We start from the raw sequence: 15,942 nt of genomic DNA on the forward strand, positions 1-15,942 counted from the left end.
TTTTACTACTGTATGTAGACCGAGGGATTACAGTTTTACTGATTGAGATATTATAAAACATGAAAAGGAACTTGCAAAATTTAATAATGACTTCATTCGGCTCCGAGACTGGTAGCCGCAATATGAAATCACTACGGAAGCTTTCCTATACAGACTATAGTATTGTTTACTTTTAACTGTTTTTGGTCATTTGTGGTCATTCGTAACAGTTTTTTTACCGTTGTTGATAATTGAAGGACCGACTACGTAAATTATGAGTCCTTATGTTAGGTTTAAAGTTGCAATATGGATCAGAATTGACCTTAATATTTCAAATGACCTTATATTTCAGAGACAAAGTCTGTAACAATTTCGTTTGCGGGAAAGACTGTAATTTGAGTAAATTGATTTAATTACCGAATAAATTGCTGTTTTGGTACGCACTGTTTGCCAGAGTAAAGCACAGAATTTGAAACGTCATTTCTACTATTTGAAAATGTACGCATGCGTATTTGGTGCATGTTAACGGTTGCGTAATCGCAGCATCGTGTCGACAAGCGGTCAGAAAGGTCTCTTTCCGCGCCCTGTGTCTCTGCTGACTGATTCACGCTGACATGGCCATGCAAGACCAGACTGAGGGTCAACAGTCAAATGTTGATCTTCTGTAGTGGGGATGATACTGAACTGTACAAATCTGTCAAATATACTGTGCAGATAACTCGCCTTTTAATATGAAAAATGTAACAGCATGCATAGAGGAGAGGATTGCTGAAACGCTGTCAGGCACGCGGTGAACACAACTAGGCGTACGTGAACATACACAGTACTATGCATTCTGCTCTGCGCGACGCTGATGTAACGATGAGAAAAATCGATCACACAATCATTCGTAGAGCTGTACTTTATCATGTCGATATACGTATATTTCCGAAACATTATGGCGCTACCTAAATTTTCAATGATTTATTCATTATTTATGTCTAGTTCTGTTATTGTGTCAACATCGAACTTCCAATGTGCACTCTATGGAGACGTCATCAATCTGATGAAATCAACTGTGATCATCATTTTTGCAGAGTGTGCTGCCCGATTCAGCGAGAGCTGTACGCTGATGCTCACCAGGAGTAATCCCATTGTTATTTTGAACTTCTTGGTCTACATCATTAGAACCTCCTCGTCTGTTACAGCCTAAACCTTGGCAAAGAATATCTGACATACCGTTACTGTGGGGAAGTGACAATTTATTTAACACGATTGGAACTAATTCAGGATAATTGGATATCATAAAATCTTGGTGAACGAATACTAACTTCATTTTAAAGACCTTCATTTTAAAGAGCCGTGTGTCGCGTCTCGACTCCCACAAATTCAAGAAAAAGTCTTTGGCAACCCTACACTTTGAATTCTATACTCATTGTCGATGAATCCACATTCTTTAATTAGGTTACGCCTTTACAGACCTGTACTAAGATATTGTGTACTATGCTTCACGAGCCGCACACCAATCAAACTAAAGTTTTACCGCTCTTGAGATAGGAGACCTAATAGAAATTAAGGTAAAGGTTTACTTATAACTTTAAATGTCGAAAACGTCTTGTTGAAGTCTGACGACTTTTGCAAACAGTTGGCAAGTGTATTCACAATTGCCAACGATAAGAGCACTGATATTGTTCCTTCCATATGAACACTGATTGTACTGCAGCACGGAGGTGTGGAGTTAAAATGTGGACACTTCGTCTTCAAAAATGGTTTGTATGCGAGATTCCATCAAATATAACGTCATTAAGAGTTTCCTGCATAACAACAAAAAATTGTTGCAATTGTTACATCTCGAAGCAACTAAATGTAAGGTATTGCCGTAGGATATGCAAGCTATTCGTACTGATAGTAATGAGAACAATTTAAAACCGATTATGACATTGTGAATAGTAAAAGTCTCTTTTATAGAGACGATCTATCAATTTGTTTATATGTCTGATTATGACGGTTGGAGCACTCGTTTTCAGCTACGCTAATTCAACCTCGTTTTCAACCAGTCCAGCTGACATGTCTTCTCGGACTGAGGAACTTAATGACGGCGACTGAACCTGATCCTGGTGTACATTCACATCCGGACCGGTGACTTTCCCATCATGCCCCTCGGGAGGTCTTGTTTCTCGTTTTGGTTGAGGATTTTCTTTATGGCAGCCGTGAAGTTGTTGATGCACTGTTCCAGGACGCAATATATGTTGATACTGCAGCTGCTTAGTGTGGAACTGTGGCACTTGTTGCCGATGTTGCTGTGGTAACTGCTGCCCCAGCGGTCGTTGTTGGACGACCTCAGGTTGTAACACCTGATGCTGCAGCTGCTGAGGCTGCAACTGCAACATTTGGTTGCGTTGCTGTAGTTGATGTTGTTGTTGTGGTAATTGATGCCCTTGACCTTGTTGATATGCAACACCAGGCTGTGGCTCCAGTTGGATTCTTGACTGCTGATTGGATGTCACGACAGGTTGCATGTTCACAGCGTAACCCTGCTGCGGCGGATCTGTTGTGTAAGATTCAAACAGTCATGACAAGACAATATCACTGTTACTTGCATTTTGGTACTTAACTACAGACTTGTAAAAGAAATTTCTTATTTCACTGTATGTCGTATGCTTCTTTGGATATTTTCAAGAGTATTTTTCGATGGCAAAAATAAGAATACAATATGAACCTCAATTTAAAGTCCGTATTTGCCCATTAACGTCAACCAAACAGGAACTTACTTGGATAATGTGGCACAAACTCAACTCCAGAGAGCGACATTTGCTGTGCGGGTTCACTTTGGATTACGCCCATGGGATAGCCTTGGTCGCCCCCTTCGGATGTCCTCGAGGCAATGTACATCTATGTTTTGAAATAAAAAGCTAATTGTAAAATGTTATGATCATTTATATATTACCTTACATAGAGCTGTATAAATTGTTACCACAAAGTCTCGTCCTAACATGCTATTAAACATCAAAATATATACCTTTTCGCTCTCTTTCACTGTTTGAATTGATAACGGCTTCCTCTGAACATAGGGTTAATCATAACTTAACTTATGGTATACATATTCATGTTCAAAAATGTATAGAGGTAAAATCCACTGATAGGTGCAATGGAATCTACCAGCTTAAACACGCATTGGGAAATTCAGAAGTGTCCCTATTGAATTAAGTACTTGACACAGAATAATATGCAGAGTGCGATATGAAACAGACACACACTACGTATAGAAATGAATTTTAATTTCATTTTCTGAATAGCAAGCATACATTATGTGATATCGTAATTGTTATAATGCCCGACACATGGAAACACGAATAGATTCTCTTTCACTCAAACATTATATTTTGCTGTTTTGGAAGAATGTATTAAATGCTATGTCGGACACCGATTGACGTACCATTGACGATGAAGGCTTTTGATTACAGCAGTACGCTGAACAGCAGAAAGCAGACTGAAGGATTGCAAACACTAATTCAGCAAATGCTACAACGGCCAGGATACTGTCGACGGCAACTCTACCAGCCTGAAAAATGGAGAAATAAAATTAAGTTCAAAAACCATATAACAGACTGGTATAAACGCCAATATTACAATAGATGTTATAGCACTACTTAGATTTTACAGGCGCAACAATATACATTTATCATTCGTTCAATTATTCTTCTTTCGCTTTTTTTTTCATTTGTCTTTTCATTCATTTACACGCACAGAAATAGAGGTAATAGTCCAACGTAAGTAGTCGATATCGTAGTTATACAACCATTCGCTATTCCAGTAGGTCGCCATTCTCCATTTTTTTTTTCTTTCATTCACCCAAAATATGATGAAACGCACTGGTTTCAACTTACATAGTTTGTGTCACAGTCGTAATAGTCCTCGTCTCTCACGTGGTTTCCGTAATCGTCATAGTCAGATAAGTAGTAACACTCTTCTTCAATAATTGCAGCGATAATACCTACGATGCAGGCACTGCCTGCCATAGTTGCCGAGATGATAGACAGAACCATGGTAGTAATTATCTGTTGAGACACAGACAGATTGATACCATCAATATCTTTTAGCAGAGAATACCTAAAGTATAATACGATGGACAGGATTACGTACATGCATGCACTGAGAGATTCGACTGTGAAAACGGAATGCCGTTTTCCTTCTCGAAGAAAAGATCAGACCAGGGTCTGGGCTTTACCGCAGCTGGACATCAAGCGCTTTGTATGCGTCAGAACAGTCTAAGCCAGTTTCACGGAGAATAGAGAAGCATATATCACCAAAGGTGATACGTTAGCTCAGTATGGCTCATATACCTTATCTCGTTTGTGTCACTATGAACACAAATGATATTATACGTCCATAGTAGGCGTTTAACATAGCAAAAATGTGACCTGTATGACCTCTATTTTGGTCGCTCAGGTGTAACCAAAGTACTCGTTGGACAGACTGGAGTATCTCCTCGCTTAGAGCACATTCAGTACTCCGCTCGGTAATTATGTTATACTTCAATCCTATCTTTTACAGCTAAAACACGTAACGCTGACAATCCATGTTCATGGTGAATTAATTTCACTTAAAACATGACAAGAAATTAGATTACAAAGCTATAATGCACCAAGTGTGCCAACAACAACATCGGAACGTTTACCATTGCGTTAGTCTTCTTCAGCGACGCCTCCATGCCAAGCAATCCTGCAACTGCGAACTGTAAAAACACAAATAGATCACACATGCCTGCTCTAAATTGTTTCGCTTAAGGTAGAACGCGCCTCGGCGACAGACATTCGGACTCTCTAAAATTTCTGTAATTCTATTCTGATACATCACTTGTGGAGGTTCATTTTAAAGTTCTAGGTAAAACTTTTTACCGGCTTATTTTCTCGAAAATCGAAAAATTTTTGTTTTGTTTCACAAAGTTATCAAAGGGATGGCGGCCATTTTGAATTTCAAATATTCTTAAATCTTGAGTAATTTGTTTCTCCAGTTCCAAAATTTGCACTGTGACCCCTGATTTTTTCTTGATTTTGAAAGAGAATGATTGAAATATCTTTTGAGGAAAGTTTGAGCAAAAGTTTTACGTCTTTCACTTTCTAGGCCAATACCATCTTAAGATGGAGTCTATCATGATTTCTGTTAGGGCAGAGGCATTTCAGATGGTCAAATTGTCTGTGTACATCAATAAGACGATAACAGAAAGCCATCACCATCAATAAATATTTCATCGTGGTACAGTCTGCGGACATTAACTCTCACAAACAAGTTCTGGAACGTACAGAAAAACTGCATATAATTCCCCCTAAGCATGGTTTACCTTGCATGTTAATGATTGTAAAACAATGACTTAAAAGTCCTTTAAATTCTATTTCTCATTTGCCTATTCTTATTTTTTTGTTTGTTTGTTTGTCGACGAAAAGTAATTCAAACTTTCAGACCTACCATAACACTACACCATATGCCAGTACCGAATTCACGAAATCGGCATTCGATAACGATGACATTAATACCCCATATTATACAAATGACGCCGAATATGATTTGGAAGATTCTAAAGACCATGGTCGCCCGTGAAGCAAAGCCTGGTCTTTTCAACTTTCTATCGGTGTTTCCTCTGAGTCGTCCCTGCAAAGCCTGGGCTGGCTGTCTGGCATAGTATTGCTGCTGCTGTTGCAGTGGTCGCTGTTGTCCTTGCATATGTTGCATACTGAAGAGAGACATTAAGATACAAATATACAAACACGACTAATTAGTTCGAAAACTGCACGACCTGTCATTTGAGTAAAGTCACTGAATTTATGATTTCATGGAAATAAGCAGCGATAAATAAGATACACTAAATCAAACCTTTGCAGCTGTTTGACTATCCCTTTGTAAGAATGCTTCAACAAAACCAACTATAATTCGTTTTGAAACAAACAGCTCAAAACAGTTCAGTTTCTGAAAGTGTCCGCCCCTTAGAATTGTCATTTAATTTCTGTCATTAAAAAAATGCGACATTAAAAGGAATGTCTACTGACCGACGGTTGCCCAAGGCAACGAACTCTTGACCAGCGGAGGATATTTTGGTAAAATGGGAAAGATTTTGTTTTAATAAACTAATCTTCACTCCTATAAATGACATTCTTTTTACTCCCAACACGGATGCAGAGACAATTTAGCTATTGTGACTTGTCAATAACGGATTTTAATTTTGGTGAATGTGCTTTAAGTCAACGCACCGATAGAAATATAAAATGAGTTGCCTATGAAGCTTGAATACATGCGTTACGCATGCTGCATATACAATGCCAAGAAAACACATGGGACCGAGAATGTGAAAACGCGTCAAAAACGCTATTCAGTTGTATAGTATATTTTTTTCTCAACTAAAAGTAAAACGCAGAGGTCATGTGTTATCGTCGGGATCGCTAATATTACGCCAATTGAAGCTGGTGTAACTAATATTAACCAGCAAATAACACACAGTTTAATTTGTCGACAGAAGGACAATACCTCGATGACATCAGACAAGTCAATCGTCACAATTTTTGAGCGACTAGTGAATTAGACTAAAAGTAATTATCTTCGTAAATTCACCTTGCTTTTGGCTGCTGAGTCCTCGTCTGGAGCAAACTGTTCGCCTTTAACTTACATAGTCGCAACCAATATGGCCGTCAATGATGTGGTCCTTCCTTTTCCGTGACGTCATCGATGCCCCGTGCAGATTCTCAGCAGTGTTATGTAAGTCATGGGTGCTGTACGTCGTGAAACAAAAACGACTGCACTGCTGTCACAATCCTAACCGGGTGAATGAGTGTAAACATTGCACTTCAAACGGGAACAAAGGTGGGACCTGAAAAAGTACTACCGGCGGTAATTTGCGGTGACACTTTGTGCTTTGTAAAGATCATAAATACTGATAACTATATAACACGGTACGCCCAACACACTTTCTGTCACTACATAAAGAAGCTAGTCATCTTGCAGTGAAACTGGTGGATGAAAAGCGGGTGTCGTAGACACGAAGGCGAGCTGTTTTGCCTATATTGATATTGTAATTGAAACGGAAAGCAAGAGCATTTCTCTTCTTCAATTCATAATATACATATCATATCGCTTTTTTTACCTGGCATTTACTGCTGTATAAGAACGTTTTGAAATATCTGTCGAAAAGTTTTGAATCAGTCTCGAAAGCAACTAGCAAAACTTCGTTCTTAATTTGCTCGTGGCTTCTTTTTAGTGGATCATGTGGCAAAGTCTTTTGATTTGTATAAATATAAACAACGTACTTCATACAACTCTATGGCCCCGAAGAAATAACTCATATTTCTTGCCATTTCCATGTGTAGTTCCTTATAATAATAACGTACTCTATTTTACAGAAAATGCCAATAATTTTGAATTCTTAACTTGAGAGTGTGTGAAAAAAACCAAGCTAAAGAGTCTAGGTAGGTGTTATCATTGCCCTCTTCCTTGAATTCAAGTAAACAACACGACAAAATTGAAATAAACAAGTTGGAATTAAGTAGGTGTGGAGAGATAGTTGTTTGCAAAGAGTAACTTGTCTAATAGGTCACAGGAGAGACTAGAACATGAACACATCATCAACGGTCACAAGTCAGCAACTTAGCAGGAATCACGTGACATCAACAGAGTAAACGGACTACCCTCATCCTTTCTCAGCTGCTGTGAAGTGCTTTTCTTACAACTAGGAAAACAACGAAATAGTTGCCTTGGAAATGACGCAAATGATGTTACGGTAAGCAATGTTCCTACGCCTGAGATTTTCTGTGCTAATGATAACTGTCGGTTTACTTGTTAGTTCCTCATCCTCGATTTCGCGCTCATAAAAATTCAAGCTTCCAATAAACAATGAGCTATATTTAATCACGTTTCATGAATCTTGAATTGCCAATGTTTAAACTATGTGACGGTCTAAACGGCCGCCACACCAAATATTTGACAATGCTATACGTAAAGGATTATACTTTTTTCAAAAGATAATTGTACACCAAGATTTTGTATTTTGAGGTTCTTTTGTAAGATCAAAATAATATTTTCAGCATAGTTTGAAGGAGCAAAAGCCATGTGACAAGGAATTGGTCAGCATTTTTTGCTAACTAAACAGCCTATAGATATGCAAGTATTTTTAGATTTCCAAGTCATTGTATTAGGTTATAACCACTTCATGAATCCTTGTTGATTAGATTTGTCATTTTGAACATCACGTTTGCAAAGTATTCTCTCAATTGTTTCATTTTAGAAATGACAGATAATGCCTCAAATCGGTGTTATCGTAAGATGTATTGTAAAATTGCCTTCGTTTTATTTATATTACATAGATTTAACAATTACCGGAATTGTTTAGCATTTTGAGACAAAAAAAATTGATTTTCGAGAATCACAAATACTACAATATAAATGACTGTAAATATCTGACATTCTTTTTTCTACTCACACAATAATATATGTCAATAGACGATGGAGAATCTATGATGGAAGTAAATAGATTTTAAAAATCACGGAAGACCTTCGGGTCATAATATTTTACAGATTGATCTCTGAAAAAGTAAGATGACAGGAAAGTGTAAAGGAAACAGTTGACGAAAGTTAAAAGCAATATCTTAACTAGGTAATCTTGTACAGTCTGTTTACGTCTTACTTATATATGTAGATCGAGGAATCATATCATTACTCGTTAAAATAAGAGAACTTGAAATTATTATCAACGACTTCCGTCGGTGCCTAGACTGGAAGCCGCAATGAGAGGACATTACAGCAGTTTTTCTAAACAGACTGTAGTGTTGTTTGCATTTTACTGTTTTCCCTTTGTTGTCGATCGTAATAGTTGTGGTTTGGTTCTTGATAATCGTACAGCCGACTAAGAAACTGATTGAAATACATATAATGAAGAGTTCCTGTCTTAGGTTTTACGCCATTAACAAAGAGGGATGACGGCGACGCAACACATACGACACGCCTCCTATCAAGAGAACAGAAAAAAAGCTTAAAAATTCTAGCTTCTAGAGTTGTCGTCTTATCCCTACGTAGATTTACGACGACCGATACTAACGCTTAATTTTTCAGTCTGACATTATTGAGAATTCTTGAGAATTGGTGGACATTTTTGTCATCTTAACGATTGTAGTAAAGCCTGTGGCTCTTGAAACCAAGTTGCAATATATATATATTATATATATATATATATATATATATATATATATATATATATATATATATATATATATATATAAGAAGTTACAAAAGTAAGGAATTTTATCTCCTGCAAACGTTCATACAGCGCCGCCTGTGGCGGGGGTCAAGAGGTCATCGTGTGGGCTTGTACCATCCTCTTTTGCCCTGAGACGTCCTCCAGGCAAGACTGCCATTTCGGCAGCTGGACCTCATCTGAACTTTAACAACGGTAACGGTATTTATAACATTCCTTTCTTCACAAGAAACCATGCCCCTATCCGTGTAGTACTTTTGGGGCATTCTTTCATACGCCGTCTAGGAAAATACACGCGCCGGAACTCACTCATTTTTTGTTTCTGTTTGTTCGAAGCGTGTTTGTGAGGGGTACCAGCGGAGGTAACTTTCTCGGAGGACATCGTACGTGAGAGACGTTTCGCCAGATTTTGTATTTTCGGCATCGGTACAAGCGATCTCTGCAGTGTGCATGATTCACCAGAGGCTATTGCTCATAGGATTATTTTATTCATGCAGAATCTCCATCGGCATTTCAACGTTCGAATATTATCATTAGTTGTAAGCTAAGTTTTGCATCGTGCCCGGGGCCCGTGTACAGAAAACATCCGGGACTTCATTGCACGTGTAGACGCCCTGTACAACAACTTGAGGGAGGCTTTGGCGGGAAATCCCTTTGTGTTTTCTGGTCACATGTCGGGTTATGTCGGTCATCGCTACAAGTATTCTACAGTGACGGGGTACACTTTCATGCGCCGGGTATGCGCCGGGCCGGTTTATCGGATTGTACGAGTGTACGTGGTGCTTTACTTTGCGCTTGTCGAGCATTGGCATCTTTTTATTTTATTTTTTTTTTAAAGTTTTAGCTGTGGTCGAAGTGTCGACAGAGTGGCATCAAACCAGGACATGGGAATCATGTGTGTGAATCTTGCTACATACTTCTCCCCACGCGGCTTGTTCAAGTTGTTGCTGTGCTTACAGCCCATTACAGGTCCCCAATGTCGGTTGTTGCTGTTTTTACAGCTTGTTTATTTTCCACTTCGGTGGAATGTCAGCTGCTCTTGTAGCGCTGTTTTTTTTTTCCACATTGTTGGATTCAGCTGTGTTATTCAGCTTGTTTTTCCCTCAGTTGTAGGGCCCCTTCATTGTTGGGACCGGCTGGGCAAGCAACTTTGACATTTTGGCTGCGGAATGGGTGGATGTATTTTCAGGGCAGCGTCCCTGAGTGGATTCTCCATGCCTTGGATCTTGCTACCACTCAACCAGAGCTTTTCTTTTCCTCGTCACCTATAGTCGTGCACATGTCCAATTTAGGGAGCATTGCAATTTAAGTTTTCTGTCTTAGATTTGCAGTAGTTTAGCATGTGACCAGCTGTCGTAAGTTTGGAATGGTTTGGTTTATTGTAAACTATTCAGTGGAACTCAGGTAATTTCCTTTTGCTGCCTAGTTTTCCTTTTCTTAGCTCATAGCCATGGCTCGAAGCAAAAAGGTAGCAGAGAAGAAGGCAGCTAGCTCCAGTGCCTCAAGTAAAAGAGCAGTTACAGGTATGGTTCCTGCCAATGGTAGTTGTCTTCAGCAGCAGACAGTTAACAGCATCATTGTCATCAGCTTCTACAACAGTGGCAAGGGCTTCAACTCAGCTTGAGATCTTCACAGTCAAAACAGCCTACTTGAGATACCGCAGCGTCAACAACAGGCATATCTGTCGAACACTATCCATAACACGGTCCTTTTAATCAAAAGGCAGATGTAGAGTCACGCTGACATCACTCCATGTAGGTAACAATTACAAATGGGGCTAAAGTAAGTATATGATACCTGTTTTCACCTACAGGTAAAAACAGTTTGTTAAGGCAAATGACGTATGCACTTCGTTTGGAGCATTCATATGCTGTCAGTCTGAGGGATTCTACGCGAAGTAATTTCTGTCAGTTCAAATTTATGAGAGCAGTAGTAGTAGAGATATCATAAATTCGCGGTGGACTTCATGTCCGCGAGAGACTTGTCGCCCAACATTGGGTTACAACTAGTGTGCTTTTTCATTACCATTACTAGTTATGTGTTCAAGATCAGCCAGTTCACATTTGTCAAGATTGTACTTCATAAAGTTTGCTTGCTGTACATTTCATTGCTGTGGTCGAACTTTTGCTGCAACAAAGTGGCGTCAGACTGAGTCATGCGAATTATGTTTGGCAGCCCTGCTTATTGCTTCCCATTAAGCTGGATTTTGCTGGGCTTACAGCCCATTACAGGTTCTCAATGTGGGGTGTTGCTGTGTTTACAGCATTTTCACTTTTTCCCTTTGTGGAATTTAGTGTGTTTTTCAGCTGGGTTTTCCCCTCATGGTTGGATTCGGCTGTGCTGGTTCACTATGTTGGGTGTTGCTGTATGTTCAGCTTTTGCATTTTTCCCTTGTGGAATTTCCCTCATGGTTGGATTTGGCTGTGCTGGTCCAATATGTAGGGCGTTGCTGTGGGTACAGCATCTTCCCTTTGTGGAATTTGTTTCCCAGCTGTGTTTTTCCCCCACATTGTTGGATCGGCTGGGTCAGCAGCAGTGTCATTTTATCCGCTTGTCATATGTGGGAGGCAGTGTCAGCATGTTACTGCCCGGGCTCCTTTAATGGTTTTCCCATGTTTGATTCTGTCTGCCACTCAACCTATTAGCTATGTAATAGGTATAATGCAACCACATTATTGAGACTCTGTCGAATTCTTTTTCTGCCTAGTTCTCCCTTTGTTTTCACCAACAGGCATGGCTCATGGAAAAAAAAAACTGTACAAAAAGAAGAAGGCAGCTAACCTCATTGCCACTCAGCATATTCAAATCCTGCATCAGACACTAGGGCTACAAGGCAACAATCAACAACATCAACATTACAAATGGACATATATTTTTGTTTTCAGTTATTCTTTAGGATATAGAAGTTTATCCTCTCTAGATCAGTATGAAGCTGTGTTATTGTACATAAGACTTCAAAGTTATAGTAACGGCTCGTCTATCTTGCTATGTCTTGCACATATATTTACAAAGGCAAGCCTTCGAATAACCAATAGAGGTTTCAGATGTTTGGAATCTACTTGCCAGTTGAAGACCCAGTTTTAGTACAGCAACTGTGCGCCGTGCGTGGTACAGAGTCAAATGTTGTAAGCCAGCTTCCCCTTTCAAGTAGAGTCAATTTAACGGGAAATCAGCTGTGTTTTCTGGTTTGGCAGTGTGACAATTTTTTAACCTTCCTTCATCAATATGAGTGCATTACTGCTACTTTAAAAACAGGCTCTCCAGCAATCATCCAGAGGTTCTGGACGTATGAAGTCTATTTGCCTAAATGGTCGTTGGTTGCAATCAGTTAAGTTGTGAAACAAGTATATATATAGGTCATCAGTTTAAGGCCAAGTTTAGCATAGTAACTGTTCGCAGGGGCTGCAGTAGGTTGTGCCATTCTGGCTTATTATCTGATGTCCCGAAAAATGTTCAAGTGACAACATATAAGGAGCAAGTATGCTTTGTAGGGTGGGGAGGAAACTGGTTAGAAACATGTTTATAAAGTTCAGGAAGTTTTTAGGTTCACACTATGCGCTTCCTCCAGACTAGCAGATTCCATTTCACATTGCTAACAATTATTTTGCTATCTTTGCATTCCACGCATTGTGATTCCATATGATTGACTAGGCTTTTTCAGAGAGAATTTTTCCCTCCAAAGGGTTTTTTTTAATCTCTGTTTTTAGAGCAAGTCTCTCTTTGGTTTGTGTTTAGCCACAGTAGGAAATACAGTTACTCAATTCGAGTTTTATTCCTTGTTTCCCAAGGTAGTAATACAAAGAGGGGGTCAACAAGACTCGTTTGTAGATAAAGTACAAAATGTAGTTTACAGACTGTACAATTATTACGGGTTACCTCTATTGCTGCAATAAAACAGAGGGTAGTAGCGTAGCCAAGCACAGTATATAAATAGGATGGCTAAGTTATTGCTGGTTAGACACTGGTGCTGTGCCAGTATAAATTTTGCATACATCTGTGAAACATGCATGAGTCACAGTTCATTTGCCAGTTTCTCAACACGGCACGGGTCAACATAGCAATCAAGACAAGTCACTGTTCGCAGGGGCTGCAGTGACGTGGACTTTCTTCTTGTGGGGCCGACACAAGGTGTGTCTTGTGGCGTGTTTGGGCCCCACAAGATTGGGGCAAGATTAAATGAGTTACCTATGTAGGTGAATTCTTTGTTAGACTGTTAATTGGTCACCCATTTTGTGGCCCACTTTATGTATTTCACAGTTATCAGCATGTTAATCATTGTAAGGAAATTTGTTTGTGTGTCAGTTTATTGGTCACCAATTTTGTGGCCTAATTGATGTATCTCATCTTTGCAACTTTAATTTTATCACAAGTGTAAGTAGGTTAGTTATTGTAAGGTCACACGTTTTGTACTATGTTTGCGTGTCATCAATTAGTGGCCTGTTTGATGTATTTTACAGTTACAGTTTCTCATTAAATGGTCACCCATTTGGTGGCCCATGTCTCCCACAAAGGCATGAGTTGGGTATTCCTTATTTTGCTGGTGTTGTAGCTGGCCGGGGCACAGCATCACTACCAGTGATGTGGGGCCTTGTCCAGCATTGACAGCGTTTGCAGGGGATAAATATATATACATATATATATATATATATATATATATATATATATATATATATATATATATATATATATATATATATATATATATATATATATATATATATATATCCTTGTGGGAAATTACAGTGCTCAATGCTAAAAGCAGAGCGTTATAAATAAACAGATTACTTCAAGTACAAAGTAATGAAATCTATTATTAAGTTTCATGCATCTTGCCATCCTCAGATAGAAGTGAAAGGATTACTAGCTCGACACTCTTACATATATGATTGGGACGATTGTTGTCAGTTAGACCGATGTAATGTTTCGCCTCATTGGCATCGCTTGTAACAGTAGCTTTATAGATTATAGATTGAGACTGGCAAGCTCCCTGGAATGGGCAATTGGTCTTGGTGCGGCATTTACATACGTCAGTGAGTTTTCTATCATTGCACTGGGTGACCCGTTTGTTGTGTGATTTTATAATACTGTCCATGTTCTGCATGCAGCTTAGCTTAATTTGACTGTATTTCTGTTGAAAACTTTATGTCATTTACAATCCTTCGGGAAATGTTTCTCAAGGAGACGAAAGAATTCTTCTCCGACGTTAGTTTTCACACTCTTACTGTAGGGTGGGTTGAACCATACCCACTGGCCTTAAGTGCCTCACTGTAAATATCACTGCATGCCTTGTGAGGCACAGTGAAGCACTTAAGGCCAGTGGGTACGATGACCATTTAAATTACACACGTGTTGACAAGCCGGCAAAGAAACAAGAAGCAGACAGCGTAGAATTACATGTTTCAACCCATGTAGACCTATGGAGCATATCATTTCTGGCTAGAATAAAGAAAGGAATGGGAAGGAAACTTGAAACTGCTATAGTTGCAAAGGACGTCTGGCGGTCACAAGTCTGGTACCCGCAATAAAAATCACTACTGATTTTTTCTAACAACAACTATTGTTTACATGTAGCTCGTTTTCTTTTGCTGCAAAATTCGATAGTTGTACTGTCACTCTTGATATTGAAAGGAATTACTAAGAAACTGAATAAAATTATAATGAACGCCAAGTAAACGACGCTACTCATACGAAACTCTATCTACCAAGAAACAAATTCTTGTTACATATATAACGATCGGTACTAGCGCTTAATATTCAACTCTGATGATAATAAGACAACATTTCTTCAGAGGGCATAAACAGAGCTAAATGCACGATTATATCAATATTGTGAAGATTGTGAACTACAACGATTCCACGTTGAACCTGTCTGATGGAAAGTTATACCCTTACGGAAAAACAGAGGCTATTTCACTGCGGGTCGATGTTGAGGAGTTCAAGTTTGGTATACTTCAACTACAAAAGAGGTTTTTATATCAGATGCTTTCAAACATAATGTCATTAACAATATCCTGCATCACAACAAAATTTGGTTTCTAAGGTTATATGTTCAACTAACTACATGTAAGAATGGTAAAACGATCGTTTATAGACAATCTGTCTATTTGTTTTTATATACATTCTTAAATGACAAGTGGAACTCTCGTTTTCAGCAAGCTAAGCTAAGGGAACCTCGTTTACGACGAGTCCAGCTGAGTGAGGAACTTATCGGTGGCGACTGAACCTGGACCTGGTCCACATTCATATCCGGGCCAATGAATTTTCCTTCAGGCTGCTTTGTTGGTCCCATTTATCTATTTGATTGTGGCTGTGGTTCATGCCAGCCCTGCAGTTGTTGATCCACTGTTCCAGGTTGCACTGACTGATGCGGTTGATACTGCTGCTGGGGCTGTAAATGAGGCACTTGTTGGCGATGTTGCTGTGGTAACTGCTGCCCCTGTGGCCGTTGATGGATGGCTTCAGGTTGTATCATTTGATGCTGCAGCTGCTGAGGCTGTAACTGCAACATTTGCTGGCGTTGCTGTAGTTGATGTTGTTGTTGTGGTATCTGATGCCCTTGACCTTGTTGATACACAACACCAGGTTGTGGCTCCAGTTGGATTCTTAGCTGCTGATTGGATGTCACGACTGGCTGCATGTTAATAACGTAACTCTGCCGCTGATCTATTGTGTAAGATTGTTGAAATATTTACGAAAATACAGTTAACACGATTCTAACATATTTGGAAGAATGGGACTTCATATTTATT

At 39.2% G+C, this 15,942-nt stretch overlaps 1 protein-coding gene across 1 annotated transcript in view; it reads right to left on the reverse strand.

Annotated features, from left to right (window-relative positions):
• Window positions 1-15,392: 15,392 nt before the first annotated feature.
• Window positions 15,393-15,942, reverse strand: part of LOC139120077 (putative mediator of RNA polymerase II transcription subunit 26) — a 29,000-nt gene continuing 28,450 nt past the window's right edge. The window contains exon 7 of the mRNA XM_070684156.1: window positions 15,393-15,856. Coding sequence (XP_070540257.1) covers window positions 15,483-15,856 — 374 coding nt within the window. The 3' untranslated portion in view covers window positions 15,393-15,482. The remainder of the gene's footprint in view (window positions 15,857-15,942) is intronic.

The sequence above is a fragment of the Ptychodera flava genome, chromosome 2 (genome assembly GCF_041260155.1).
Source record: "Ptychodera flava strain L36383 chromosome 2, AS_Pfla_20210202, whole genome shotgun sequence".
NCBI lineage: Eukaryota > Metazoa > Hemichordata > Enteropneusta > Ptychoderidae > Ptychodera > Ptychodera flava.